Source organism: Erpetoichthys calabaricus, chromosome 11 (genome assembly GCF_900747795.2).
Source record: "Erpetoichthys calabaricus chromosome 11, fErpCal1.3, whole genome shotgun sequence".
NCBI lineage: Eukaryota > Metazoa > Chordata > Cladistia > Polypteriformes > Polypteridae > Erpetoichthys > Erpetoichthys calabaricus.
The window spans coordinates 23,853,078-23,876,920 of record NC_041404.2 but is presented as its reverse complement, the minus strand read 5'-3'; the positions used below and the strand labels follow the sequence as shown (position 1 = coordinate 23,876,920).

The 23,843-nt window shown below is 38.0% G+C and overlaps 1 protein-coding gene across 9 annotated transcripts in view; it reads right to left on the bottom strand.

The window, feature by feature from the left end:
• The window catches only part of rapgef6 (Rap guanine nucleotide exchange factor (GEF) 6), a 287,599-nt gene that overhangs the window by 185,402 nt on the left and 78,354 nt on the right, over positions 1-23,843 (bottom strand). For all 9 annotated transcript variants that reach the window (XM_028812817.2, XM_028812819.2, XM_028812818.2 and 6 more), the window contains 3 exons: positions 9,294-9,364; positions 6,784-6,840; positions 5,673-5,756 (listed from right to left, as the gene is read on the bottom strand). In XM_028812817.2, the coding sequence (XP_028668650.1) occupies positions 5,673-5,756; positions 6,784-6,840; positions 9,294-9,364 (212 nt within the window). The remainder of the gene's footprint in view (positions 1-5,672; positions 5,757-6,783; positions 6,841-9,293; positions 9,365-23,843) is intronic.

Genomic DNA, 23,843 nt, shown 5'->3' with positions numbered 1-23,843 from the left:
AAAAATATCCAACTTTAACAAGTACTGTAATTCAGACATAGAAAAAAAAATAATTTTAATGTCCAATTATTTAAAAATTTCAAGTACAGTGGAACCTCGGGTCACGACCGTAATTCGTTCCAAAACTCTGGTCGCAACCCGATTTGGTCGTGACCCGAAGTAAATTCCCCCATAGGATTGTATGTAAATACAATTAATCCGTTCCAGACCGTACAAGCTGTAAGTAAATATATATATATATATATATATATATATATATATATATATATATATATATATATATATATATATACGCTCACTCGCGCTCTATCTCTTGCTCGCTTGCTGCACAGGGAATGCACAGGGAGAGACTGAACACGTGCAGAAATCATCGGTGCGTACGAACCGGAAGGGAAACTGGCTTGTTCGTCACCCGAGTGTGTGGTCGTGAACAGAGGCAAAAGTTTGGCGAACTTTTGGTCGTAACCCGATTTGTACGTGGTCCGAGGTTCCACTGTACCCGTTTTCCTAAATACCATAAAGCACCACATAGTACAAATACATGAAAATTCAAGAATGCTAAAAGCACATCATCGGTCAACAAAATACAAGAATATGAAATTAATTGGATATTTTCAGCGACTGCTTCTTTAAACATTGCATAATGCCATATGCCATTTAATACACCAGAATGCACAAAATCATTATTACCTTCATAAGTAACATATACTAGTATAGATTTCAAGAGTGTGTAAACGGTTTTCTCTGTGCCTAACTGTATGGTTATAAATGTGGCCCAAATGTGTGTTTCATATTTTGACCCAACCAAACAATGGTTTTTGATTTCAAGGTGGTCCTAAAACAAAAAACTATTTTAAAAAATCCTTTGTGCAAAATTAGGCCATAAATGAGGTATTTTTACGATTCTTCCATTCAAAGACATAATACACATGACTCAACACCTTAAGTCGTTGTCTTAAGAGTTGTTTATGTGTAGTCTTTTGTTGGTGATCTTCTTGTCAATGCCTGATATCACTTACTTTAACTATAGACACATGAGAGAGCAGAGTTTCACTCAAGGATTACACTAAAATTTAAATATGCTCATGACATTTAATGAGATTCTATATTTACAGTATTTCCTCCCTGACATTGAAGAAATCCATTTAAAAAAATTAATATTTTATGCCAAATCTCTTTAGTAAACAGAGTTGGTAAATTTTTCTTGGCAGATTGTGGCCTATGTCCTTTCTCCCTTAGGTTGTTAACTCAACTGAGTTTGATCAAGTCCATTATTCTGTATACATATTCACATTTATTTACAAATTAGAATACATTTATTATTTTTATGTATGGAGATAAATTTCTTAATGAAGGGAAAACCAATGACTGGAAAGCCGTGGATATAAGCACCTATTCCATTTAATACATATAATTATTTAAACATGGATATAAGCCTATAAATTTGTCCCGTACAAGGTGCGAATATACTACACAAGATACTATGAATATCTCAGTTATACAGAAAAATGTTGTGAGGTTCAGTATTTTTCAAGCTGAAATTATATTTCATAAGCATGGAATACATTAGTGGAGTTTTGGGTAATTAAATGAAGCATTTCTTTATAGATTTTAAAACCTACTGTGACTGTTCTTGCAGTTTAATGGTGTTCATGCACACATGACCATACATGAAAACAAATGTCTTAAAAATGACAAAATACATCAACATTGAAGCACTAAAGATTACAGTTTTAGAAAACATCGCCTCCGGCTTTTCTGAATTATGTTTATGACAACAAAAGGAAACTGGAAGTAATACATTTTATCACCAATGCTCAGAATTACATTTTTCATAAAATAAGGATGCTTCTGTTCAAAGCAACAATTGTGGGTGGATTTTTTTATATAAATTAGCAAACCAGCATGAAACTACACACATCTAAAGAAGTTAAGCAGCATACTGCCTTTCAACTAAAATATCACATCACAAAAATCACATGTACTTTAATTTTTATTATGTGATTTTTATGTAGAACATTTTTATTAAAAATATATACAAATAAAAATGCTATTTAAGAATTCATGTTGAGGAGCAAATCTGTCTAGAGGCCACCCCTGTAGTGTAAGACCATGTTTGAAGTTTGAAGTTACAGCTTATAGAACGTATGTTTTAAGTTAATACTCCAAATGAAGACCTACAGAAAGCTGATCAACATGTTTATGGTACTCACTTTTCCAAGGATAAGAAATTATTCCTGATCACCCATTTCTGAGGCCTACTGCAGTTCCAAACAAGCAGGGAGGATGATACAACTGTATAGTATTAGCAATGGAAATGGCGTTCATTAACAAACTGAAAACTGGACAGATAAGTAGCTCTTATTTAGGAAGTGGCACTCCCATATTGGTGGGTGCGTGCATGCAAGTGGATATAAAAAAAAAAAAAAAAATCACAGCTTTTATGTCTAAACCTGACAACAATATTATCATAAGTGCATGAATCATTCACCAAATAACAAAAGTAAATGCAGTACTCACAAAATGTCATAGAAGAAACCATGCCTGAACCCTGAATACAATGAGGACTGATCATGTATGTTAGGTAGAATGCCTAGAGGGGGCTGGACGGTCTAATGGCCTGGAACCCCTGCATATTTTACTTTTTTTCTCCAGCCATCTGGAGTTTTTTTTGTTTTTTTTGTCCTCCCTGGCCATCGGACTTTACTTTTACCTTACTCACTTTTAGACTCGATTGCTCCGCTCAAGATACGCTGTAATAAGGGAAGACCTGCTCCCTGGCTAAATGAAATTACACAATCGCTGCGCCACACCTGTCGAACTGTGGAACGGTGTTGGAAAAAAGATGGACTGATTGTTTCTAAACTGATTTTTAGGACTTCTCTATTCAACTTCCAGGTTGCAGTTAAGAAAGCTAAACATGACTTCTTCGGTGATTTAGCATCCCATCATTCTAAGAATCCTAGGGTCTTATTTAATTCAATTAATGCGGCCATTCACCCTCATTCTGTGATGGGATTAAATAGCACTGTTCTTTCATGTGAGCAGTTTCTTTCATTCTTTGTCAGTAAAATTGATACAATCCGCTGTGGTATTGTTCCAACTGGCTAAGAACTTCCTACTGTTAATCATGGTATGGTCTTAGAATCTTTTGATCTTGTCTCACTTTCACAGTTAAAAAGAACTATTGCCGCTCTTAAACCAGCTCTCAGTCCTCTTGATATTGTACCACCACGCCTCTTAGTGGAAGCCTTCGATGTTTTGGGTCCATCTTTACTAGCCATTATCAATGGTTCTATTAGTGAGGGAGTTGTGCCCTTATTTTTTAAACATGCTGCGGTACATCCCTGTCTAAAAAAGGAGTTTTAGCCAATTTTCGCCCGATTTCCCAATTGCCATTTCTAGCTAAAATATTAGAAAAAATTATTTATAATCAATTGGTTGATCACCTTAACTCCAGTAATTTATTTGAGATCTACCAATATGGCTTTAGGCGTTATGGTGTTGAGACGGCCCTCAAAGTATTCAATGACATCTCTATTATTACTAACTCAGGTGGCACTGCAGTCCTTGTTCTCCTTGACCTGTCCACTGCCTTTGACACTATTGACCATGAGATACTGCTGTTGCGGCTTGAACATCTTGTTGGGCTTAAAGGGGCTGCTCTTAACTGGTTCAGGTCATATCTAACTGGCAGACATTTTTCAGTGACTTTAAATTCCTCTTTTTCGTCTACTGCTCCTCTTAAATGTGGTGTTTTCCTCAGGGATCTATTTTGGGTCCTATTTTGTTCTCTATATACCTTCACCCTATTGGAGCTATTTTTAGGAAATTTAACATTTTTTTTCACTGCTATGCTGATGATACACAGGTTTATATTCCCGTCTGCAACTCTGCAGTGAATCAACTGCACAACTGTCTTTTTGAACTAAGATCCTGGATGGCTAATAATTTTCTCGATCTGAATCAAAATAAAACGGAGGTGCTTAAAGTGGGTCAATCACCTAAAGCCCAAATTGGTCTTGGACTTCTCGGCTCTTTCTCTGTCTTTTGCAAACCTCAAGTCCACAATTTTGGTGTTATCTTTGACAGTAACCTCTCTTTTGAGAAACAGGTTAATTCTGTAGTCAAGAGTTGCTTTTTCCAGCTTCGTCTATTAGGTAAGATCAAGCCTTTTTTATCTTCTAGGGATCTTGAGAAAGCTACTCATGCTTTTATCTTTTCTCGCCTTGATTACTGCAACTCGCTGTATCCTGGGATTAGCAAATCCCTGATACGCAGGTTACAGTTGGTCCAGAATGCTACCGCTCGCTTTCTGGCTGGGGCAAGAAAGTCTGATTCTGTTTCTCCAATATTAGTTTCTTTATACAGGCTGCCTGTCAGTTTTCGAATTGATTTTAAAATCTTGTTGCTGGTTTTTAAATCTTTACATGGGCTTTCTCCTGCCTATTTATCTGAATTGTGTGCTTTACACCAGCCATCTAGAGTGCTTAGATCTTCTGGTCAATTGTCTCTTGTTGTGCCTCGTACCAAGTATAAAACTAAAGGGGACAGGGCTTTTGCAGCTGCTGCTCCTCGCCTGTGCAACTCTTTACCTCATCACATAAAGGAGTCGTCTACAATTGAACTGTTCAAAACAAGATTATAAAGACTCATTTCTATTCACTTGCATTCTGTGACCTTCAGTAATACTGATGGTTTCCTAATTGTGATTATGTAACATTACTTCTACTTATTATTTATTTTATTTATGTTCATTTATTTTATTTCTATTTATGTATTTCATGTTAATTGTATATTTTTCTTTTATTCTATTATTGTAAAGCACTTTGGCCACAGCATTCCTATGTTGTTTTAAATGTGCTATATAAATAAATTTGACATTGACATTTTATTCTATATTAATTAGTGTTCCCTTAGTTTAATTCTGATTTATTTTGTCTTTTTTCTCTTTCTTCATCATGTAAAGCACTTTGAGCTGCATTATTTGTATGAAAATGTGCTATATAAATAAATGTTGTTGTTGTTGATGCCTGGGTCAAAGGTTTACACAGAGCAAGGACAGGCAGTAAGGTGAACAGTGCATCCAGGCTTCTTTTAAAACAGCAGAATCATTTTTTTTTTTTTTTTTTAAACTTTTTTCTTGAAAATGATGTGCATTAAATGTTGGACAAAAATATGTGCAATCTCAAGATGTAAATCATTACTTGAAATTCAAGACTAGACAATATTTTTTCAAATTAATAAAAAAAAATACTTAACTGAAGAACATAACTTCCTAAATACCATGATTGTAAAAAAATATATATATATCTTTGACTTGACTACTATAAAACTTATTCTCTAAGGTCTCCAGAAAATTACTTTTCTGGACTCAAGTCACTTTAAAAAATCCATTGAAACAGGCAACCACATGAGATTCCTACACACAAACAGGAGCACCTGGTGTAAATACTTACCAAATAGAGAAGGAGAAATTAATATACTTCGTGCCACTTCCACAGCTCACTTTTACATAGTCTCATCTGTGCATGGATATGGTTGTTTTATGCTTTTTTAAAAAGTTCACATTTTTTAAGTAGTACATAAGTAAATTTTGAAAGTTATATTCAGACAATTCATTTGTATCGTAACAGCAAGTAAAGAAATTATAAAAGATTTACACTGCTTACCAACATCTGGGCAAGAACATTGATTCCTTCATGAAGACAGATCCTGACAGAAGAATATACCAACAAGTAGAAAGGCTGTCAGGGCTGAAAAAGGGAAAACAGACAAGCAGCCGGGAAGTAAAACAACATTAATTCTAATCAGTGACAATTTCCTTTCTCTCTCAGTTTTAAATCAATACAATAAATGTAATTAAGTATTCACTGCAAATAATCACCTGGTTTGTGAAGTATAAAGCAAAACAGTTTTTTTGTCTCCTACTTTAATTGTATAATAGTAAAGTATGCTAAAACTGATGCTATGTGAGAAAGTATTACTTATTGTTAACTTGTATATTTAATTTGTAAATGCCAGGAAAAGCAAACATCATTAATCAGTCACTGACACTTCAAAAAACTAATAAAGGTTTGATTGACGGTCAAAGGCATACCTGCTCATTAAATATATGCCTCAGCTCTAACATATTTTGTTTTTTTTTTTTAAAGAAAACTCTAGCAGTCTTATCACAAATAAAAATATCACCTATCTGAAATATCTGAGGGAATTATTGCCTATTAGAAATACTAGCTCAACATTGACAATAATAAACACAATGCATTTGTTTCTGTAAAGCATATTGAACCAAAGGCTATTAGGTAGTGTGCAGTAGCCTGTCATTTTCACTCTACTCCTTACTCACAGTATGCATGACACCTCACTATAGTACTTATTCAGTTAAAAAGCTATGTTTCTCATAAAGTGACAAGCTATCATATTTTTAGGCATTATGTTGGCTGAATCCAGGTTTTTTTAATTTGCAAGTATAATAGTTTGTAGCATTAGTATTACCAGGGATTTCTTTACTCTGTGGAGAATACAGGGAAACTTTTACATCATTTGATCTAAAATTATTTGAATATATTTACAGAATTTCACTCTGAAATTTTCATATCTATTTTACACAACAGCTGCAGTATTTAAGTAGAAAGGAAATCAATACAAATTTCCATAGTAAATGAGGTCACCTGGAAGCCATGGGCAAGGTATATAATTTTGGGGTGGCCAGAATTAAAGTTCAATATGATATGGAATAACTGACTTTTTCTCTCAAATTTAAAAGACTTAAGTACTTACTAAAACAGAACATGATTGGCTTCATGCCTCTCATAACGAGCTACAGTGCACATTGATCTGTTAGGAAGAGAAAAATAAAATTTATTTTGTAAGTGTACTTGCAAGCTTAAAACCCACAACGACCACTAAAACATGCATAGCCCCACACCATTATCTCTCCTCCACCAAACTTCACATTTGGCACAATGCAGTCAGGCAGGTAACGTTCTCCCAGCCTCTGTCAAACCCAAACTAGCTCATCTGACTACCAAACAGAGAAGCATGATTCACTACATAGAACACATTTCCACTGCTGCATTCCCCAATGGTGGTGTGCTTAACACCACTCCATCTGATGCATGACATTGGACCTGGTGATGTGAGGCTTGCATGCAGCTACTCAGCCATGGAAATCCATGCCATGAAGCTCCTGCCAAAGAGTTAATGCCAGAGGAAATCTGAAACTCTTCAGCTATGGAATCAGCAGCAACTGTATGTGGTCTTCCACTTCGTGGCTGAGTTGCTATTGTTCCTAAACGCTTCCAGTTTCCAATAATACCACTTACAGTTGACCATGGAATATCCAGCAGGTATTAAATTTCAGGAACCGTCTTATTGCAAAAGTGGCACCCTATTAAAGTACCATGCTTGAAGTCACTGATCTCTTCAGAATGACCATTTTGTTTCACAAATGTTTGTAAATGGAGACTGCATGGCTAGGTTCTTGATTTTACACACCCGTAGTAATGGGTCTGATTGAAACACCTGAATTCAGTAATTAAGAATTGTGTTCCAATACTTTTGTCCATATAGTATAAGACTTTTTGGATGTGACAGAAAATAACATGCAGACAGCAGAAGAATACAGTATGTAGACTCTACTCAGATAATGAGTAGATGCTGCCTCTGATCCTAAGACACAGGATCTGCCTCTCTTTGCATTTCCTTCACAGATCTACATTTAAAAAATGAAAATACGCTGACCTGAGTAACCACATTTCAGTGTTTAATAAAGCATAAGCCAAATAATTAACATATGCTTACCTCTTATAGTCACAATATATAATGCAAGGTACTTAACATAAAAAGTATTAGGGATGCTCCAATTAGGTTATTTTAAGGCCAATACTGATCACCAATTTCATGTTACTAGATCGTCCAACTCCAATACCAGTTCTGATTCCGATTTTTTTTCATTATCCTTTAAAAAAAAACATTCTACACTAAGCTCCTGCATAACCAGAGACATAGAAGAAGCCTTGTGTTCTATACTAAAGTGTTACCTTTTATAACTATAGACCGCAGGTGTTAACTGTTAATTATTTTATTAATAAAATTAAACTCTGTAGGATTACTGTTCAGTGGCCATAAAAATAGTAAAATTAATTAAATTTCCTTAAAATACTTATTTTAACTAATAAAATATGTACAAAACATGTATCCACAATACATATGGCATAAAAGAAAATAAAATCCCTTTTATAATTACAAGCTATCATGTTGTTAATTTTTCTGTAATGTACCTATCTGAAACAAGGCTCAATTAAAAAAGTAGTTTTCACCATTTCTCTAACAAAAACAAAAATGATATATGTAAAAATGTATATATGCATATATATTTACACACAATTAATACTGGCAATTAAACACTGCATTAATGTTAATATACATGAACTTACAGGTTTTAATAATTTTTAATCATTTAATCATTAATTGTACATTAATTTTTTGCTGTTACAATATACATTATGTATATTTATAAAGGTGTGCGTGTTTTGTTTCTTCAGTATATCAGCTAGACATTCAGAATTCCTGAGGTGTAATTGTAAAATATGGATTACCATTTTAATTAAGCAGTACTTGTTTCTTACCAAAACAGATGCTGAATGACACTAAATTCATTCAAAGAAATAAATAATAAACATAATACAAATCTTTACGTCGCAAATGTATCAAATGTGTTCATAAGTAGTTTATCAGGACTAACATGTTTAACAGGTTTATAAGTAAAAGATACATTTTGCTTTTTCCAATTAAAAACGTAAGCCGTTGCACTTAAAACAATCTTGCTGTCCAAACTGACATGGTGTCCTTTGTCATTTAAAGGACAAAATAAAAAGGTCTGAATTCATTAAAGCAGTTTTTTTTGGCATTTGCCAAAAATTACTGGATGTCTTCTCCGATTCTGCTTTTCTCAGTTTATTACTCCACTTTCTTTAACGTAAAGGCTAAACTGCAAAAAAAAAAAAAAAAACTAAAGGAACAATCACTGCAACTAAATTATCATAAAGCTTATAAAAGCAGGGGCTGAAAAGATCAGATTTTATGATCAGCCAATTTAACAATCAAATCTTTTTTAGTGAAAATCTGCCAAATTGGATTGGTGGCCAATCAATCGGAGCATCCCTAAAAAGTATGTTCATCTACCTATTTACTCATTCATCCAACTGAGACTCTAAGAATGTACATAAAATTTAACAAGCTGTGAAAAACACTATTACAAATAACATGGGAGTATGAATCTTACATACCTTAGCTGATGTTCCCTGAGATGAGACAGAATGTCCATACCATGAAAGTGGGAATAAATAATGTTTAAATCCTGAAAAACAAAACCAAAAAAAAAAAAAAAACTGAAACTTCTTCCACAGTTTTGTTAAACCAATGAGCAAGTGAAAAGAGAACCATAAAAAGAAACATGAGCGATGTGCAGAACATAAACTGCAAATGTCTTCTTTATCCAAGACCGAAAAGAAGACTTATTTGGAAATTGACCAGTACATTAAAGAATTCCACTACTTCCAAGTGAGCACTGGACCATTTACTATATCGTGTGTAAGAGAGAATAGATAGTTATTAAAGAAAAATTAAAAGTGAGCACATTCTGCAATTCATCCTGCCTCCTCAGTGCTGCCTAAACTGGTTTTAAGCACACTGTGAAAGGTGCATCCAACTTAATCATCAGAAAAAAAAAAATTGTGGAAAAAAGAAAATTCCACAAACTAATGCCTTATCAAGGTCAAGGAGGGAAGAGGGGGAAAAAATCAGTATTATCCCTATTTTCCTTCCACATCTAAAAGTTAACTGGTGAGTTTTAAGTGGTGGGAGTTGGAGGGTGTGCTTGTGAGTGTGGTCGGTTACAGGCTACCTCACTAGACCAATACTCAGGTCCCCAACGGCCAGGGAGCTCATGCTGGGGCCTCTCCCCCCAAGCCACCTCAACCCCTGCTGCCTTCCTGGACTTATGCGGCAAGCCGTTTACCTTCCTGGTCGATCCTGCTTCTTGGAACTGCTCAGATAAAGTGACTGCTTCCAAATGAACCCCCCCACCGAGTGTCGACCACACACTCCTTCTCCCAGCTGCCTGCTTTCACTCTCACGAGCCTGCTCCCTTTTGCTCACTCACTCCCTGCACCAGCTATTTTCTCCTTCTGCCTCCTTCTTCCATTAACCTCAGTTTTCTTTTTTTTCCTGTTCCCTCACCCCTCATACTTGTGCTTCTCCTTTTAAAATGGGCACATGGCACAGCTTTGACGATTAGCAGCTCCCGGCATCAATTATAAACATGGGGAATACCACATCTGTGCACTTAAGGGAGACATCTCCACCACCAGCAGATGTACCGAGGTAAGAAGCAAAACATCAATGAAAGAAAGATGCTCCCTACCTAATGACCACAGAGCTAGACAAAGAGCATCACTGTGCCAGCCAGAGATGCCAAGCAGGTGATAACATCTACCTGTAACTGATACTATACTCTTATTTACCACATACAGCATTCTATTTCCCATAAATAAGACCATAAAAAACTACATAGTTAGTCATCAGTGATTCTGATTAAAGCTAAACATCTGGGCTACAAAGCAGGGCTGTGGAGTCGGTAGATAAATTCTTCGACTCCGACTCCTTAGTTTCCAGTACTTCCAACACCGACTCCTAGACTCCTCTGTATTTAATATGCTAATGTATTTTCCATGTTGATTGAAGGAAGGCAACATACACGTCATTTAACCACAGAACTACTGGCTAGGAAGCTGACTTTCTACCGTATTGGCCAGTTAAACAAAAGACAAAAAAATGAAAACATTAAGGTTTTATTTATTGTTTTTATCAAGTGGCTATAAAGTAGTAGCATGCATAAAAATCGGGAACAGGAACTTTACCAGTTCAAAAAATATAAACCACATTCTTCGGTAGTTTTAAAACAAAAACAAAGCTTAACTACATGAACAAAAAACAAAAACAAAAGCCGGAAAACCTAAAATAAGTTTATATATTAAACTTGGAATACAGTTGTAGAGTAGAATAGCTGTTAAGTGCAATCCAAAATTAACTCAATGCAGTGTTCTAAGAAACAGAATTGTTTCTGTCAGATCCTCTTTCATGAAGCTCTTAAATCTGACTTGATTACAATGCACAACAAGTTTTTGGAAAGTCCTGCTTCCTGAAACGTTTTTGCTGACAGGTACCTACTGGGTATGCACAAATATAGTTTTGGTTTTACTGCATCACATAGTAAACCTATAAATGTCTATTTCTGAGTTCCTAACAATAACATACTTAGTCACGTTTATGTTTCGCATAAGCTATTAAATTCAACAGAATTAAGTGTTTTGCTCCTGATTTTCTTTTGTATTCAATGTCTGGTGCATCCCGTTGCAGTGTCCAACAGTAGCCAGCAAGCATTGATGGATTCCAGTTGCCCTGGTATCATTTCTCCATTGTAGCAATGTCCTGGTGAAACCTTTCACCGCGTTCGTCACTGATAGCACAGAGATTTGCGGGGAAGAAGTCCAATTGTGTGTGGAGGAAATTAATCTTGAGTGACATGTTGCACTTCATTGTCTTGTATGCTTTGAGAAGTTTGTCTACCAGCTGAATGTAGTTTGGGGTTCTGTAATTGCCCAGAAAATTGTCAACAACGTCTTTGAAGGCTTTCCAGGCAATTTTTTCCGGCCCAACTAACAGATCTTCAAACCGCTTGTCACTCATAACATGTCTGATCTGGGGACCAACAAAAATGCCCTCTTTAATCTTGGCGTCAGTTATTCTTGGGAACATCGGTCTTAAATAACGAAAACCTTCAGCTTCCTTGTTCAGTGCTTTCACAAAATTCTTCATGAGTCCCTGTTTTATGTGAAGGGGAGGCAAAAATATCTTTGCCGGGTCGACAAGCAATTCATGTGTCACATTTTTCTGTCCTGGAACTAACTTTTTACGGAGTGGTCAGTTCTGTCGAGAATAGTGTGACTCTTTAGCAAGGCTGTCCTATTCACAGATGAAACAACAGTACTTTGTATAGCCGAGCTGCAGTCCTAGTAACAGAGCAATGACTTTAAGATCTCCACAGATATTTCAATTGTACCTGCTATACTGGATGTGCTTCAGCAACAGTGCCATATTCTCATACGTTTCTGTCATGTGTGCTGCATAGCCAACAGGTACTGAAGGATAAACATTGCCATTGTGTAGCAGAACAGCTTTCAGGCTTAACATTGACGAATCAATGAAGAAACGCCACTCTTCCGGGTTGTGATTACAACCGAAGGCCAAGAACAATCCTTCAATGTCACAACAGAAACAGAGACTGTCAACTTGTGCAAAAGATTTGGTTATATCATGATGTCGGCCTCGAAACAGAAATTTTCATAGCTGGTGACAGCAAACAACATTCCTGCAGTCTCGAACCCAGCAGCTCGGCTTTTGCTTTTGACAGACCCAAATCTCTGACCAAATCGTTCAATTCAAACTGTGTTATCAGATGTGGATCGCCTGATGAGCACGGTTCAAAATCTGGGTCAATGTCACTTTCAGTACCCTGCATCTGGTTCGTCATTTCTTCATCTAGTTCATCTAAGGTCCAATCCTCTGGTGGTTTCAGAATTGGAAGACTGTAGTCACGTGGCACGGGTCTCATTGCTGAAAGTATATTAGGATATCCAATTGACATTGTTTTTGGCAGAGAAACCAGACACATTAGTCAAACAGAATTAACAGTCCGTCACATGGTCTTTCTGTTCTCGCCATATCATCAAAACAGCAAACCGCATCGTCTTTCGAGTGCCTCTGAGCCAGGCTCTCAGACTGACAGCACATGTCGCACAGCAAATGTGAGGTGCCTACTCCTTGGCTTGATCACCAATTTTGCAGCCGAAATACAGATGATAAGCTTTCTTCACAAGAGCAGTCATCCAACGTCTCTGAGGCACAAGTGCATATTCGCCACATATATAGCAGAATAGATCGCGGCTGTTACACGACACTGACAAGATATATCGCCCCACACCAAAACGTCTATAGCATCAAGCTTACTTACTGTTATATTGCTACAGATACTATATATACACACAGACTATCTACAGTGCATCCAGAAAGTATTCACAGCGCATCACTTTTTCTACATTTTGTTATGTTACAGCCTTATTCCAAAATGGATTAAATTCATTTTTTTCCTCAGAATTTTACACACAACACCCCATAATGACAACGTGAAAAGAGTTTACTTGAGAATTTTGCAAATTTATTAAAAATAAAAAAATTGAGAAAGCACATGTACATAAGTATTCACAGCCTTTGCCATGAAGCTCAAAATTGAGCTCAGGTGCATCCTGTTTCCCCTGATCATCCTTGAGGTGTTTCTGCAGCTTAATTGGAGTCCACCTGTGGTAAATTCAGTTGATTGGACATGATTTGGAAAGGCACACACCTGTCTATATAAGGTCCCACAGTTGACAGTTCATGTCAGAGCACAAACCAAGCATGAAGTCAAAGGAATTGTCTGTAGACCTCCGAGACAGGATGGTCTCGAGGCACAAATCTGGGGAAGGTTACAGAAAAATGTCTGCTGCTTTGAAGGTCCCAATGAGCACAGTGGCCTCCATCATCCGTAAGTGGAAGAAGTTCAAAACCACCAGGACTCTTCCTAGAGCTGGCCGGCCATCTAAACTGAGCGATCGGGGGAGAAGGGCTTTAGTCAGGGAGGTGACCAAGAACCTGATGGTCACTCTGTCAGAGCTCCAGAGGTCCTCTGTGGATAGAGAAGAACCTTCCAGAAGGACAACCATCTCTACAGCAATCCACCAATCAGGCCTGTATGCTAGAGTGGCCAGACGGAAGCCACTCCTTAGTAAAAGGCACATGGCAGCCCGCCTGGAGTTTGCCAAAAGGCACCTGAAGGACTCTCAGACCATGAGAAAGAAAATTCTCTGGTCTGATTAGACAAAGATTGAACTCTCTGGTGTGAATGCCAGGCGTCACGTTTGGAGGAAACCAGGCACCGCTCATCACCAGGCCAATACTATCCCTACAGTGAAGCATGGTGGTGGCAGCATCATGCTGTGGGGATGTTTTTCAGCGGCAGGGACTGGGAGACTAGTCAGGATAAAGGGAAAGATGATTGCAACAATGTACAGAGACATCCTGGATGAAAACCTGCTCCAGAGCGCTCTTGACCTCAGAATGGGCGACGGTTCATCTTTCAGCAGGACAACGACCCTAAGCACACAGCCAAGATATCAAAGGAGTGGCTTCAGGACATCTCTGATGAGTGTCCTTGAGTGGCCCAGCCAGAGCCCAGACTTCAATCCGATTGAACATCTCTGGAGAGATCTTAAAATGGCAACCTGATGGAGCTTGAGAGGTGCTGCAAAGAGGAATGGGCGAAACTGGCCAAGGATAGGTGTGCCAAGCTTGTGGCATCATATTCAAAAAGACTTGAGGTTGTAATTGCTGCCAAAGGTGCATCGACAAAGTATTGAGCAAAGGTTGTGAATACTTATGTATATGGGATTTCTCAGTTTTTTTATTTTTAATAAATTTGCGAAAACCTCAAGTAAACTTTTTTCACGTTGTCATTATGGGGTGTCGTGTGTAGAATTCTGAGGAAAAAAATGAATTTAATCCATTTTGGAATAAGGCTGTAACATAACAAAATGTGGAAAAAGTGATGCGCTGTGAATACTTTCCGGATGCACTGTATATGAGGGGTGGCAAACTCCAGGTCTGGAGTGCCGCAGTGGCTACAGGTTTTCATTCTAACCCTTTTCCTAATCAGTGACCAGTTTTCACTGCTAATTAACTTTTCCCCCATCACTTTAATAGCCCTGTTAGAAGAGTTCTGCCCTCTGAATTGATTTGATTCCTTTCTTCATTAAGTGACAGCCAAGCAGAAATGAGATGTGAAATGAGCAAACAAATGACCAGCTAAACTGGGGCTTCAAACTCAAACGAATTTCACTCCAATCACTTTCTCAATGAGAAGCCAATTCCTGCTGTTAATTAAACCCGTTATTTAATTCCATGGCTTGTTGCTGCTCTCATTCTGCCACAGCACACATTTCAAAAACTGTTGTTTTTCTGTTCTTTCTAAGAGCACCATCAAAATGTTTTGGTAACCTGAGAGATCAACCTTACCAAGACCATCACCTCTCTTAAATTTCAGATATTGTGCAATGGGCACAGGGGAGCTGGTCATGTGGTGGCTTATTTTGTGTCACATTATTATTTGGCTGCTAATTAAAGAAAAAGAAACAACTATGGGGCCTGAGTAAAGTTAATTAAAAGAAGTAATCAGCAGCAAAAACTGGTCACTAATTAAGAAGATGGTAAGAATGAAAACCTGCAGCCACTGCGGCACTCTAGGCCTGGAGTTCGCCACCCCTGTCGTAGAAAGAACAGAAAAACAACAGTTTTCGAAATGTGTGCTATGACAGAATGAGAGCAGCAACAAGCCATGGAATTAAATAACGGGTTTAATTAAGAGCAAGAACTGGCTTCTCTTTAAGAAAGTGATTGGAGTGAAATTGGTTGGAGTTTGAAGCCCCAGTTTAGCTGGTCATCTGTTAGCTCGTTTCACATCTCATTTCTGCTTGGCTGTCATTTAATGAAGAAAGGAATCGATTCAGAGGGCTGAACACTTCTAACAGGGTTATCAAAGTGATGGGGAAAAAGTTAATTAGCAGTGAAAACTGGTCACTGATTAGGAAAAGGGTTAGAATGAAAACCTGTAGCCACTGTGGCACTCCAGGCTTGGAGTTCGCCACCCCTGATCTATATTAACCAAATGAGCAGGATCGGTGTATGCAAGCCACCTTTATAGCATGCTGAGACAGCGTCAAGCTCGTTCAGACCTGCCCAGGATGTCAACTTCCACAGAACAGCTTCCAACCTGGCCTGATTACATGCCTAGACATACCCAGGCTGCACAAACCATTGTTGATAAGTCACTTATGGGAGCAAAAATGTTTGGATACAAATATAAGAAAAAATCATGACAAAACTGAAGACTGAAGATTTCTCTGAAAAAGTACATGATGGGTAAATTTTGATGTGATATTAATGATCAGCACCCAAAAATCTATAAGAAACAACCAACAGTGTTCAAGAAGCAAAATAGTCTTTCAACACTGACTTGGGTGGGTAGCATTGCTGTTACAGTTCTAGCCACATCACTAATAATCTCTGGATCAACAAGGATCCCAAGAAAAATTAACCAGGTATTAAATCTTCATATTGTAACCTCTTGGTGACTGTAAAGGGGTAAGAAAGTAGACTTTCCAGTTATTTTACTTGTGCACACTGTCTTTCAGATAATAAAACAGTTTTATTGTCCAATTCTTCAAGAAAGTCTTTTAGTTCAAGCAAACGGTTTACCATCAAATAAGTGCTTCCCCAGCGCGGCTCCTTTTCCTGCACGTCTTTTCAAAATGGCATCTGTTTTAGAGGCCCTGGCTGCAATAGTTACTTGCCTCTATTTGCCAATTAGAGTAGCTGCATGACAATCTTTCAATCCATCTCTTATTGCAAGTTGCAGAGTATGAACAGCACAATGCATATGTTGAATGATAGTAAGCTTAGATGCTTCTTCAGCAATGTTATCCAAAATGTTATCCTACTCCCTTTGGTTTCACTTTCTCCAATACTTGCAGAACTGTCTTCCTTTAATATCTGTTTATCAGTTTCTTCATCTACTTTATTCATTTTCTCAATTGTGCTTAACATGTTAGAAGCATTATCTGTCACAATACATAGAATCTGTTCCTTTTCAATTTCAAAATCTTCTAGAACTGGTTGTGTGCAAAGTTATGCTAAAGTTCAGCCCTGGGTGGGAGCATATGTGGAGAGTGCAGAACCCCTGAACACATACCAGGCCATAGCACACACCTACACCTACATCATTACATTTGTTTACACTCAAATTAACTTGTTAAACACATTATATCTGAAATAAAATGAAAACACTTTTTGTAATGTACCATAATCCAGATTACAATATGTGAATGTCAGGTTGTATAATAGCTCAGCTGAACTTCACACTAGTAGTAACACAACTATGCACTGGGCTTTATTCTTACATCAGAGAAGTACTTAATTATGACTACTGTTTGTGAAATGGAACATTTGAACTTGCTGTATTTTTTTTTTCATTACAAGTTAAATTTATTAGGAGTCAGAGTCGGTACATTTTTGCCAACTCCTACCCGACTCCTGGTACCCAAAATTGTCTCTGACTCCTCGACTCCGACTTCAACTCCACAGCCCTGCTACAAAGCATAATCTTTCTCTCACTAAATATATGCACAGAAATATAAAAAAGTATGTTAACTGAGTGACACTCACCATGGGTGGTAAACAGTAATTATCAATTATGAAATATATAATTTATATACAAAAGATTGGCTTTTAGGAGATGCACTCGGAAATAGCTACTACCTTATAGTCTGCACAATACTATGCGGATTTACACGGACTTTAAATAAGCAAGACCTATCACACCAGGCACATCTGCATATAGCTATTATTCCTTGCTTGACTGAACACAAGATTGAGAATAACAACCACATTTGCATACCCATGATGCACACTTGAATGAAGAAAACACCTTGAATTTTCAAAGCGTCACTTTATTTAATCCCCACCATGCAAGCAGTGACCTTTCTCTAGAACAGTTCATGTATCCTTGACAAGTGACTTTTGGCTAAGATCGGCAGTGTAGCAAGGCACATGTCAAAAGAAAAAAAATAAATAATCAGGTAAACTGACAAGCTATGCAACTACAATACTATATATACCATATCAGTTTCTAAGCCCACCTAATCCTGAACAGGGTCGTGGGGAGGTTGGCTCACTGTTATACACTAAAGTTCTATACTTAAATGCTGAAGCATTCCTAACCAAAATGTTTTCTCCTTTATGCAAGGCAACACACAAAATCAACTAATAAATCAAGCAAGGAAGAGTTGTTCATTTATGTTTTGTTAGGAATGATGTCCAAAAGTAAAACAAAATTATCCTTCTAAATTCAGTGTGTTTCAGTTAAGAACTACAAACTGATGGATTATTATCTTAATTTTTCCATTCATTGGAAATATACATGTGAATTTCCTCAAATGTAGATGTTTAATAGAATGGTGATCTCTACGTTTACCCCCCTCTGTCACCTATCACAGTCTCCTCTGCTAAAGACATTCTAACAACCAATACCCCAACCTTTACATGAGAAGACCTTTAAATAGCAAAAGAGTCAAACTCCAGCTGTCGACATTATCTGAAGACAGAGGCTAGTTGTGTCAAACAAATGTGGGTGGAAAAAACACATACATGGCCATATGGTAGCATGGAATACAGGGCCTATTTAGACAAGAGGTTTCTTCTCCTAAACAGGTGTTCCTTTAGCTCTGTAACAGAATAACTCACAACAAATGGGAACCCTTGGGCGACAGCCTGCAGTATTTCTCAGGAATAAAGTATCTTTTATTTTTGAAAGATTGTAATATATACTTCACGCTTTTTTTCTGATTTAGTATACCCCAAAAATAAAGCAATACTGGAGGAACCTTGCAAATAAGCCCTTTAATTAACCCTAATTTTATAACACTGGCATGTATTTTTTCAGTAAAAGGCTTAGAGTCTGATCAGATAAAAGTACATTAGGCAGAAAATAATTGAGCTGAGCTCCTCTAGTGATCGATAGGATCTGTAAAACACTGATCCTCCAATATGCTGCTTTCAATTTGCCACTAAGAATACTTAAAAAGAGGAAGAGAGATGGGCTGTGCCTTGTCAGAAGCAATTGTGCCCTCTTCAGGAGGAGAAAAAAATGAATCATTTGATATGCATTCAGAACTGCTGCGGCTTTAGAATACAGTGTATTTGATTTAAATAAACACTTTAAAGTAAACAATATATTCATAAAATAGCACTATTTTTGACCTTTAGGTCACTAGGTCTTTGAAACTATCCTCTGGATAGCACCAATTGTAAAACTGACTTTTAAAATGTAGTTAATAATGATATAACAGAAAGATCATTAATTTTTCCAATTGAGTGACATTATTGTGCAGAAAATATTCTGTTTGATGTTCCTGCCTAGACAGGCTTGCACGTCTGTGCTGCCCTGCAAGTGGAAGAATGAACAGATGGATATTACTTAATGGGAAACATTAAGATGTCCTTCTCTACTTCATTGTGCCCTTGAGCAATGCCCTTAACCTGCAATTGCTTCGCCCTGGATATGATGTTAATCTGCATCCAGCCCTGCAAGCAGGTCCTCCAACTTATAGGGAAAAACCTGGGGTTGGTGACAGGATTGGCACTCTATCCACTGTAAAAAAAAAAAAAAAAAAAAAACTCACACTGTTCCAGTGTGATACTGAGGTGTCACCCGCTGCACTCAGATCCCAATCCAGGTGGGTCGTCGTGTGGTAAGTGCAGCAATGCACTATTAGCGCATGCTCCCAAACTCTCACTCTCTCTCTGCTCAGATCTTGCACGGCTCCTTCCATGCAAATGTATGTGCTCTAATCTGCCTTGTGCACCAAATGCATAACATAATTTGCACTCACTTTCAATAAATCCTGCAGCCAAGCCAAGCCAAGATTCAACAAAGTTACTCTTTAGGCTCTTGATCATCTCTCTCTCTCTGATTCACACATACACACACGCACCTTCTACACAATGTGTCAGAATGGCTCTGTCCCTTTTGACAGCACATCTTTTTTTCTCCTAGGTACTAGCAGCCACATTTTTTAAAACTGTTGTAAATGAAACCAATTGCTAAGTAAACAATTAAAACAGAGGATATAAAGAGATAAAATGGGATATTATTATAAAAAAAAAAAAAAAAAGCCCATATAGTCTGATGTGTGGTTATACATCAGAATGACTGCATTGGGGTATGGATTACATGACATGTTTTTGCTTTCACCACTGAGAGGCATTTACTGGAGTAGGATCAGCAATGATCTTTGCTGCAATCTTCAGCTTGGATTTGTATAGGTTTTGAATGGGTGTTAAGTTACAGTCTATGATCTTTCCACAGGTTATGATGATATACTGCACATTGGCCACAGCAGGCAGTACTAAACCAGACAATCTGATATGAAGTCAGAATGGACTCAATGATGGCTATGTAGAACTGAACCAATGCTGCTTTCGGAAGCTTGAATTTCCACAGCTGACACAAAAAAAAATTATGTGATGGACTTTCTTAGAAAGACATGTGATGCTATTGTCCCACTTAAGATTTTGTGCCAGCAAAGTGCCCAGAAGCTTAAAAGACTCTCATTCCAAAAGGGGACCCATTTATACCAATTAATAGTTGAGTAGGTGGCTGCTTCCTGAAATCTACGATCACTAGGGGGCTTCGCCCCCTGCTTGCTTCGCTCGCCAACCCCTGGTGTTGGGTAACCCGAAATACATTGATGTATGTATGAGATATATTGGAGTGTAAAGGTGTAGATGACGAACAAAGGAAGTAAAGAACCCATAGCATGGCACATTAGAAAGATTTATTGGAAAATTTCTTTATACACAACATTTGTAGTAAAGACGGTGTGTTGTCCTTGAATGAGTTTTCCTTGGTATGGAGTATCTACAACTTTAACTTTAATGTCAGATGAACGCCGAACTCTTGAGAAGGCTACATAAAGTTGTCCATGTCCAAGTACAGGCTCAGAGAGGTATATGCCAACTCTGTCCATGGTTTGTCCTTGGGATTTGTTGATCGTCATGGCAAATGCAGGTTAAATGGGAAATTGGCGTTGTTTAAGTGTAAAAGGTAATTCCAGGTAAGAACTTGGAAGGTCAACTGTAGGAATCAAAACAGTATTGTTAGAATGTGATCCTGTAAGTACTTTTGTAGACTTAGCTAATGGGTGACTGTTTATGACTTCAGCGACGTTTCTCATTATCAGCTCTGTGTATTGCTTGTTTTCAGGAAGGGTCTGCCATTGCCAGCTGGTGGCCTGATATTTACCCCGGTAGATGCAAAAGGAAATGAACTATTGTAGGATCCAATGCAGTCCATAAAGTTTTTACTTTCGGGTACATTGTTAGTTAGAAGCTTCCGTAGATATTCAGGAAAGTCATCTAAAGGAGGCAGTCTAACCTGACCCTTTTGACAACAACGTGTAAACCCATTAGTTGTAGTGTCAGTTGTTTCTTCAGGGAAGTTAAGTGAATGACAATGACAGCAAATGATATTCATTAATAGTGGACTCATTACAGAATGCGTTGTCAGCTAATTGGCGGAATTGTTTAGCGGCTGTTTGTCGTTCCTTTCTTTGCCGTTTATGTATTGCCTCTGCTGTTTGAGAGTCGCGTTGTAGGCGCCTGCGTTCATTAATTGTATTCAGGCGGGCTCGTTTCTGTATGTCTGTCAGTTGAGATGTTTTGTTTTGGAGCCGTGACTCCTTCGGTTGCGTTGTTTGAGAAGCGCGTTGTAGGCGCCTGCGTTCATTGTTTTATACAGGCGGGCTCGTGTTTGTAGCCCCGTTAGTCGAGCTCTTTCTTTTTGGAGCCGTGCCTGCTTTGCTTGCGGCATTTCAGACGCGCATTTTAGGCGCCTGCGTTCATTGATTTTATCCAGGCGGGCTCGTTTGTGTATCTGCGTCAGTTGTGGTGTTTCGTTTTGAAACCGTGCCTGCTTTGCTTCCGCAGTTTCAGATGCGCGTTGTAGGCATCTATGTTCATTGTATTTATTCATGCAGGCCCGTGTTTGTAGCTCCATTAGTCGAGCTGTTTGGTTTTGTAGCAGAGACAGTTTTGCTTCCAAGGTTTCAGATGCGCGTTGTAGGTGCCCACGTTTAATGATTTTATCCATGCAGGCTCATTTTTTGTAGCTCCGTTAGTTGAGTTGGATCGTTTTGGAGCCGTGACCGTGACTCCATTAGTTATCCGTTGTCTACTGTTAGTAATATGGATAATTGCACTTACTGATAATACGGAGCGTTTTCTGTGGTTGTACTGTTAATAATGCATCACTGTAATGTGATTCACATATGCTATATGGTTAGGACGTGTGAGGATGCCAAACGTTTAATATGGAGAGTTCGCTTATTCTTATTACCCGGACCATGCTGTGTAGTGTGGACGTTTAGTTCAGAAGCGCGTTGTAGGCGCCTGTGCCTTTCGTACTTTCTCGCGCCTTCCGTACTCTCTTTGTGGACCTTTGCGGACCCCGTAGTGTCTTCCGTTTGACTCTGGGGTGCAGTGCAGAATCCTCTTTTCTGTGTGGCGTTAGTTGAGCTATTTCGTTTTGGAGCCGTGACTCCTTCGTTAGTTGAGCTCTTTCGTTTTTGAGCCGTGACTCCTTCGTTCGCGGTGGATCAGACTTCGCTTGCGGTTTATGAGACGCGCGCTGTAGGCGCCTGCGCACTATGTCTCCTGCATCCATCGCCGTGTACCTGGGTCCGTGCCTTCTGGTTTACCATTCTCAGTTAGTAATATGGATCCCGCAGGTTTTTTGAATGATAAGGTCCAAATTATGATGCCTGCACCACACTGTCAAATGTTCCACCTCTCTGAGGCCTATTAGTGTGATATCATCCATAAATTTAAAAAGTTTGGCAGATGAATCACCAGAGGTAGTCATTTGTATATAGTGAGAAAAGTAGTGGAGAAAGGACAAAGCCAAGAAGCACACCAGTACTAAGTGTAAACAGGTCAAACATATGTGCGCCCAACTACTGGTTCTGAAATTAATGAAAGATTTTTTGGAACTTTTTCAATACTTGTATACCATGCAACCCCAGTCTAAACCTTAGGATGTCAGTCAAACTGTCCGAGTTCCAAATGAATAAATGTGTTGTTTTTTTGTTTTTTTTTTTAAAGCTGAGTATTTAAAATGTCTGAGAAAACTGCATTATATAAAGGGAACCACGTCCAATTAAGAGTTTTCATTTATTTTCTATATCCAAATAACTGTTCTACTGAGCAGAGACTCTGACTCATTCTTGACACAGCTTACAAACTGGCCTCTTATTTGGAAATATTAAGGGACATGACATAAGGGTATGGATTGTGACACACACAGATGGGTGGCATCCCAATCTAATCTAGTCAGTATAGCCTAATAGCTATTGTGTTAGACTGTAAACCTGTAAAAGTCAGTTAATTAAATACCGCTTTAATTGTAATATAGAACAAACAAATGCACAATTACATAACAAAAGATTTTCAAACAAAAAAAAATTAAAAATAAATACATGTACAACAATTATAAATGTAAATCCAGCTGTAGCTGCTGCCTAGGTTTTTATTCTAAGGGTGGTAAAGTCAGTAGGCTTTGTTCTTTTGGATGTCAGCCACACAAACCAAACATAAAAAAACATTCACCAGTAAACAGGACAACCGGATGCTTTCCAACTGCCAGGGTAACAATGATGGTGCTCTCCTCCTTTTCCTCCTTCTGGATCAAGGCCATGCCAATATAAAAACTTTGCACTATGGGTTTACATCTACATTGAAAAGTTAAACACATTAGTTTGAATGACTATAAATTTGGTTCTTAATGAGAATAAGTGAGTATTTGCACATGCTCTGCAATGGACTGGTGCTATTTTTAGATCTGTTTTCTACCTTAAATGTCATGGGGTAGTAAGATGCTGCAGCTCTGAACTGGATTAAGCATGTTCGATAATGAATAGATAAATGGACTGTGGGTTGAATGGTACTGACATTGTCATTAGGGTCTGAGTCAAAAACAAAAAAGACTTGGACCACTGATTGATTTATCCAGGTTGCCAGCTCCAAAAATATGCATTTAAGTGCATCTTGTTACTCATGATTTTGTCTGAAGCACG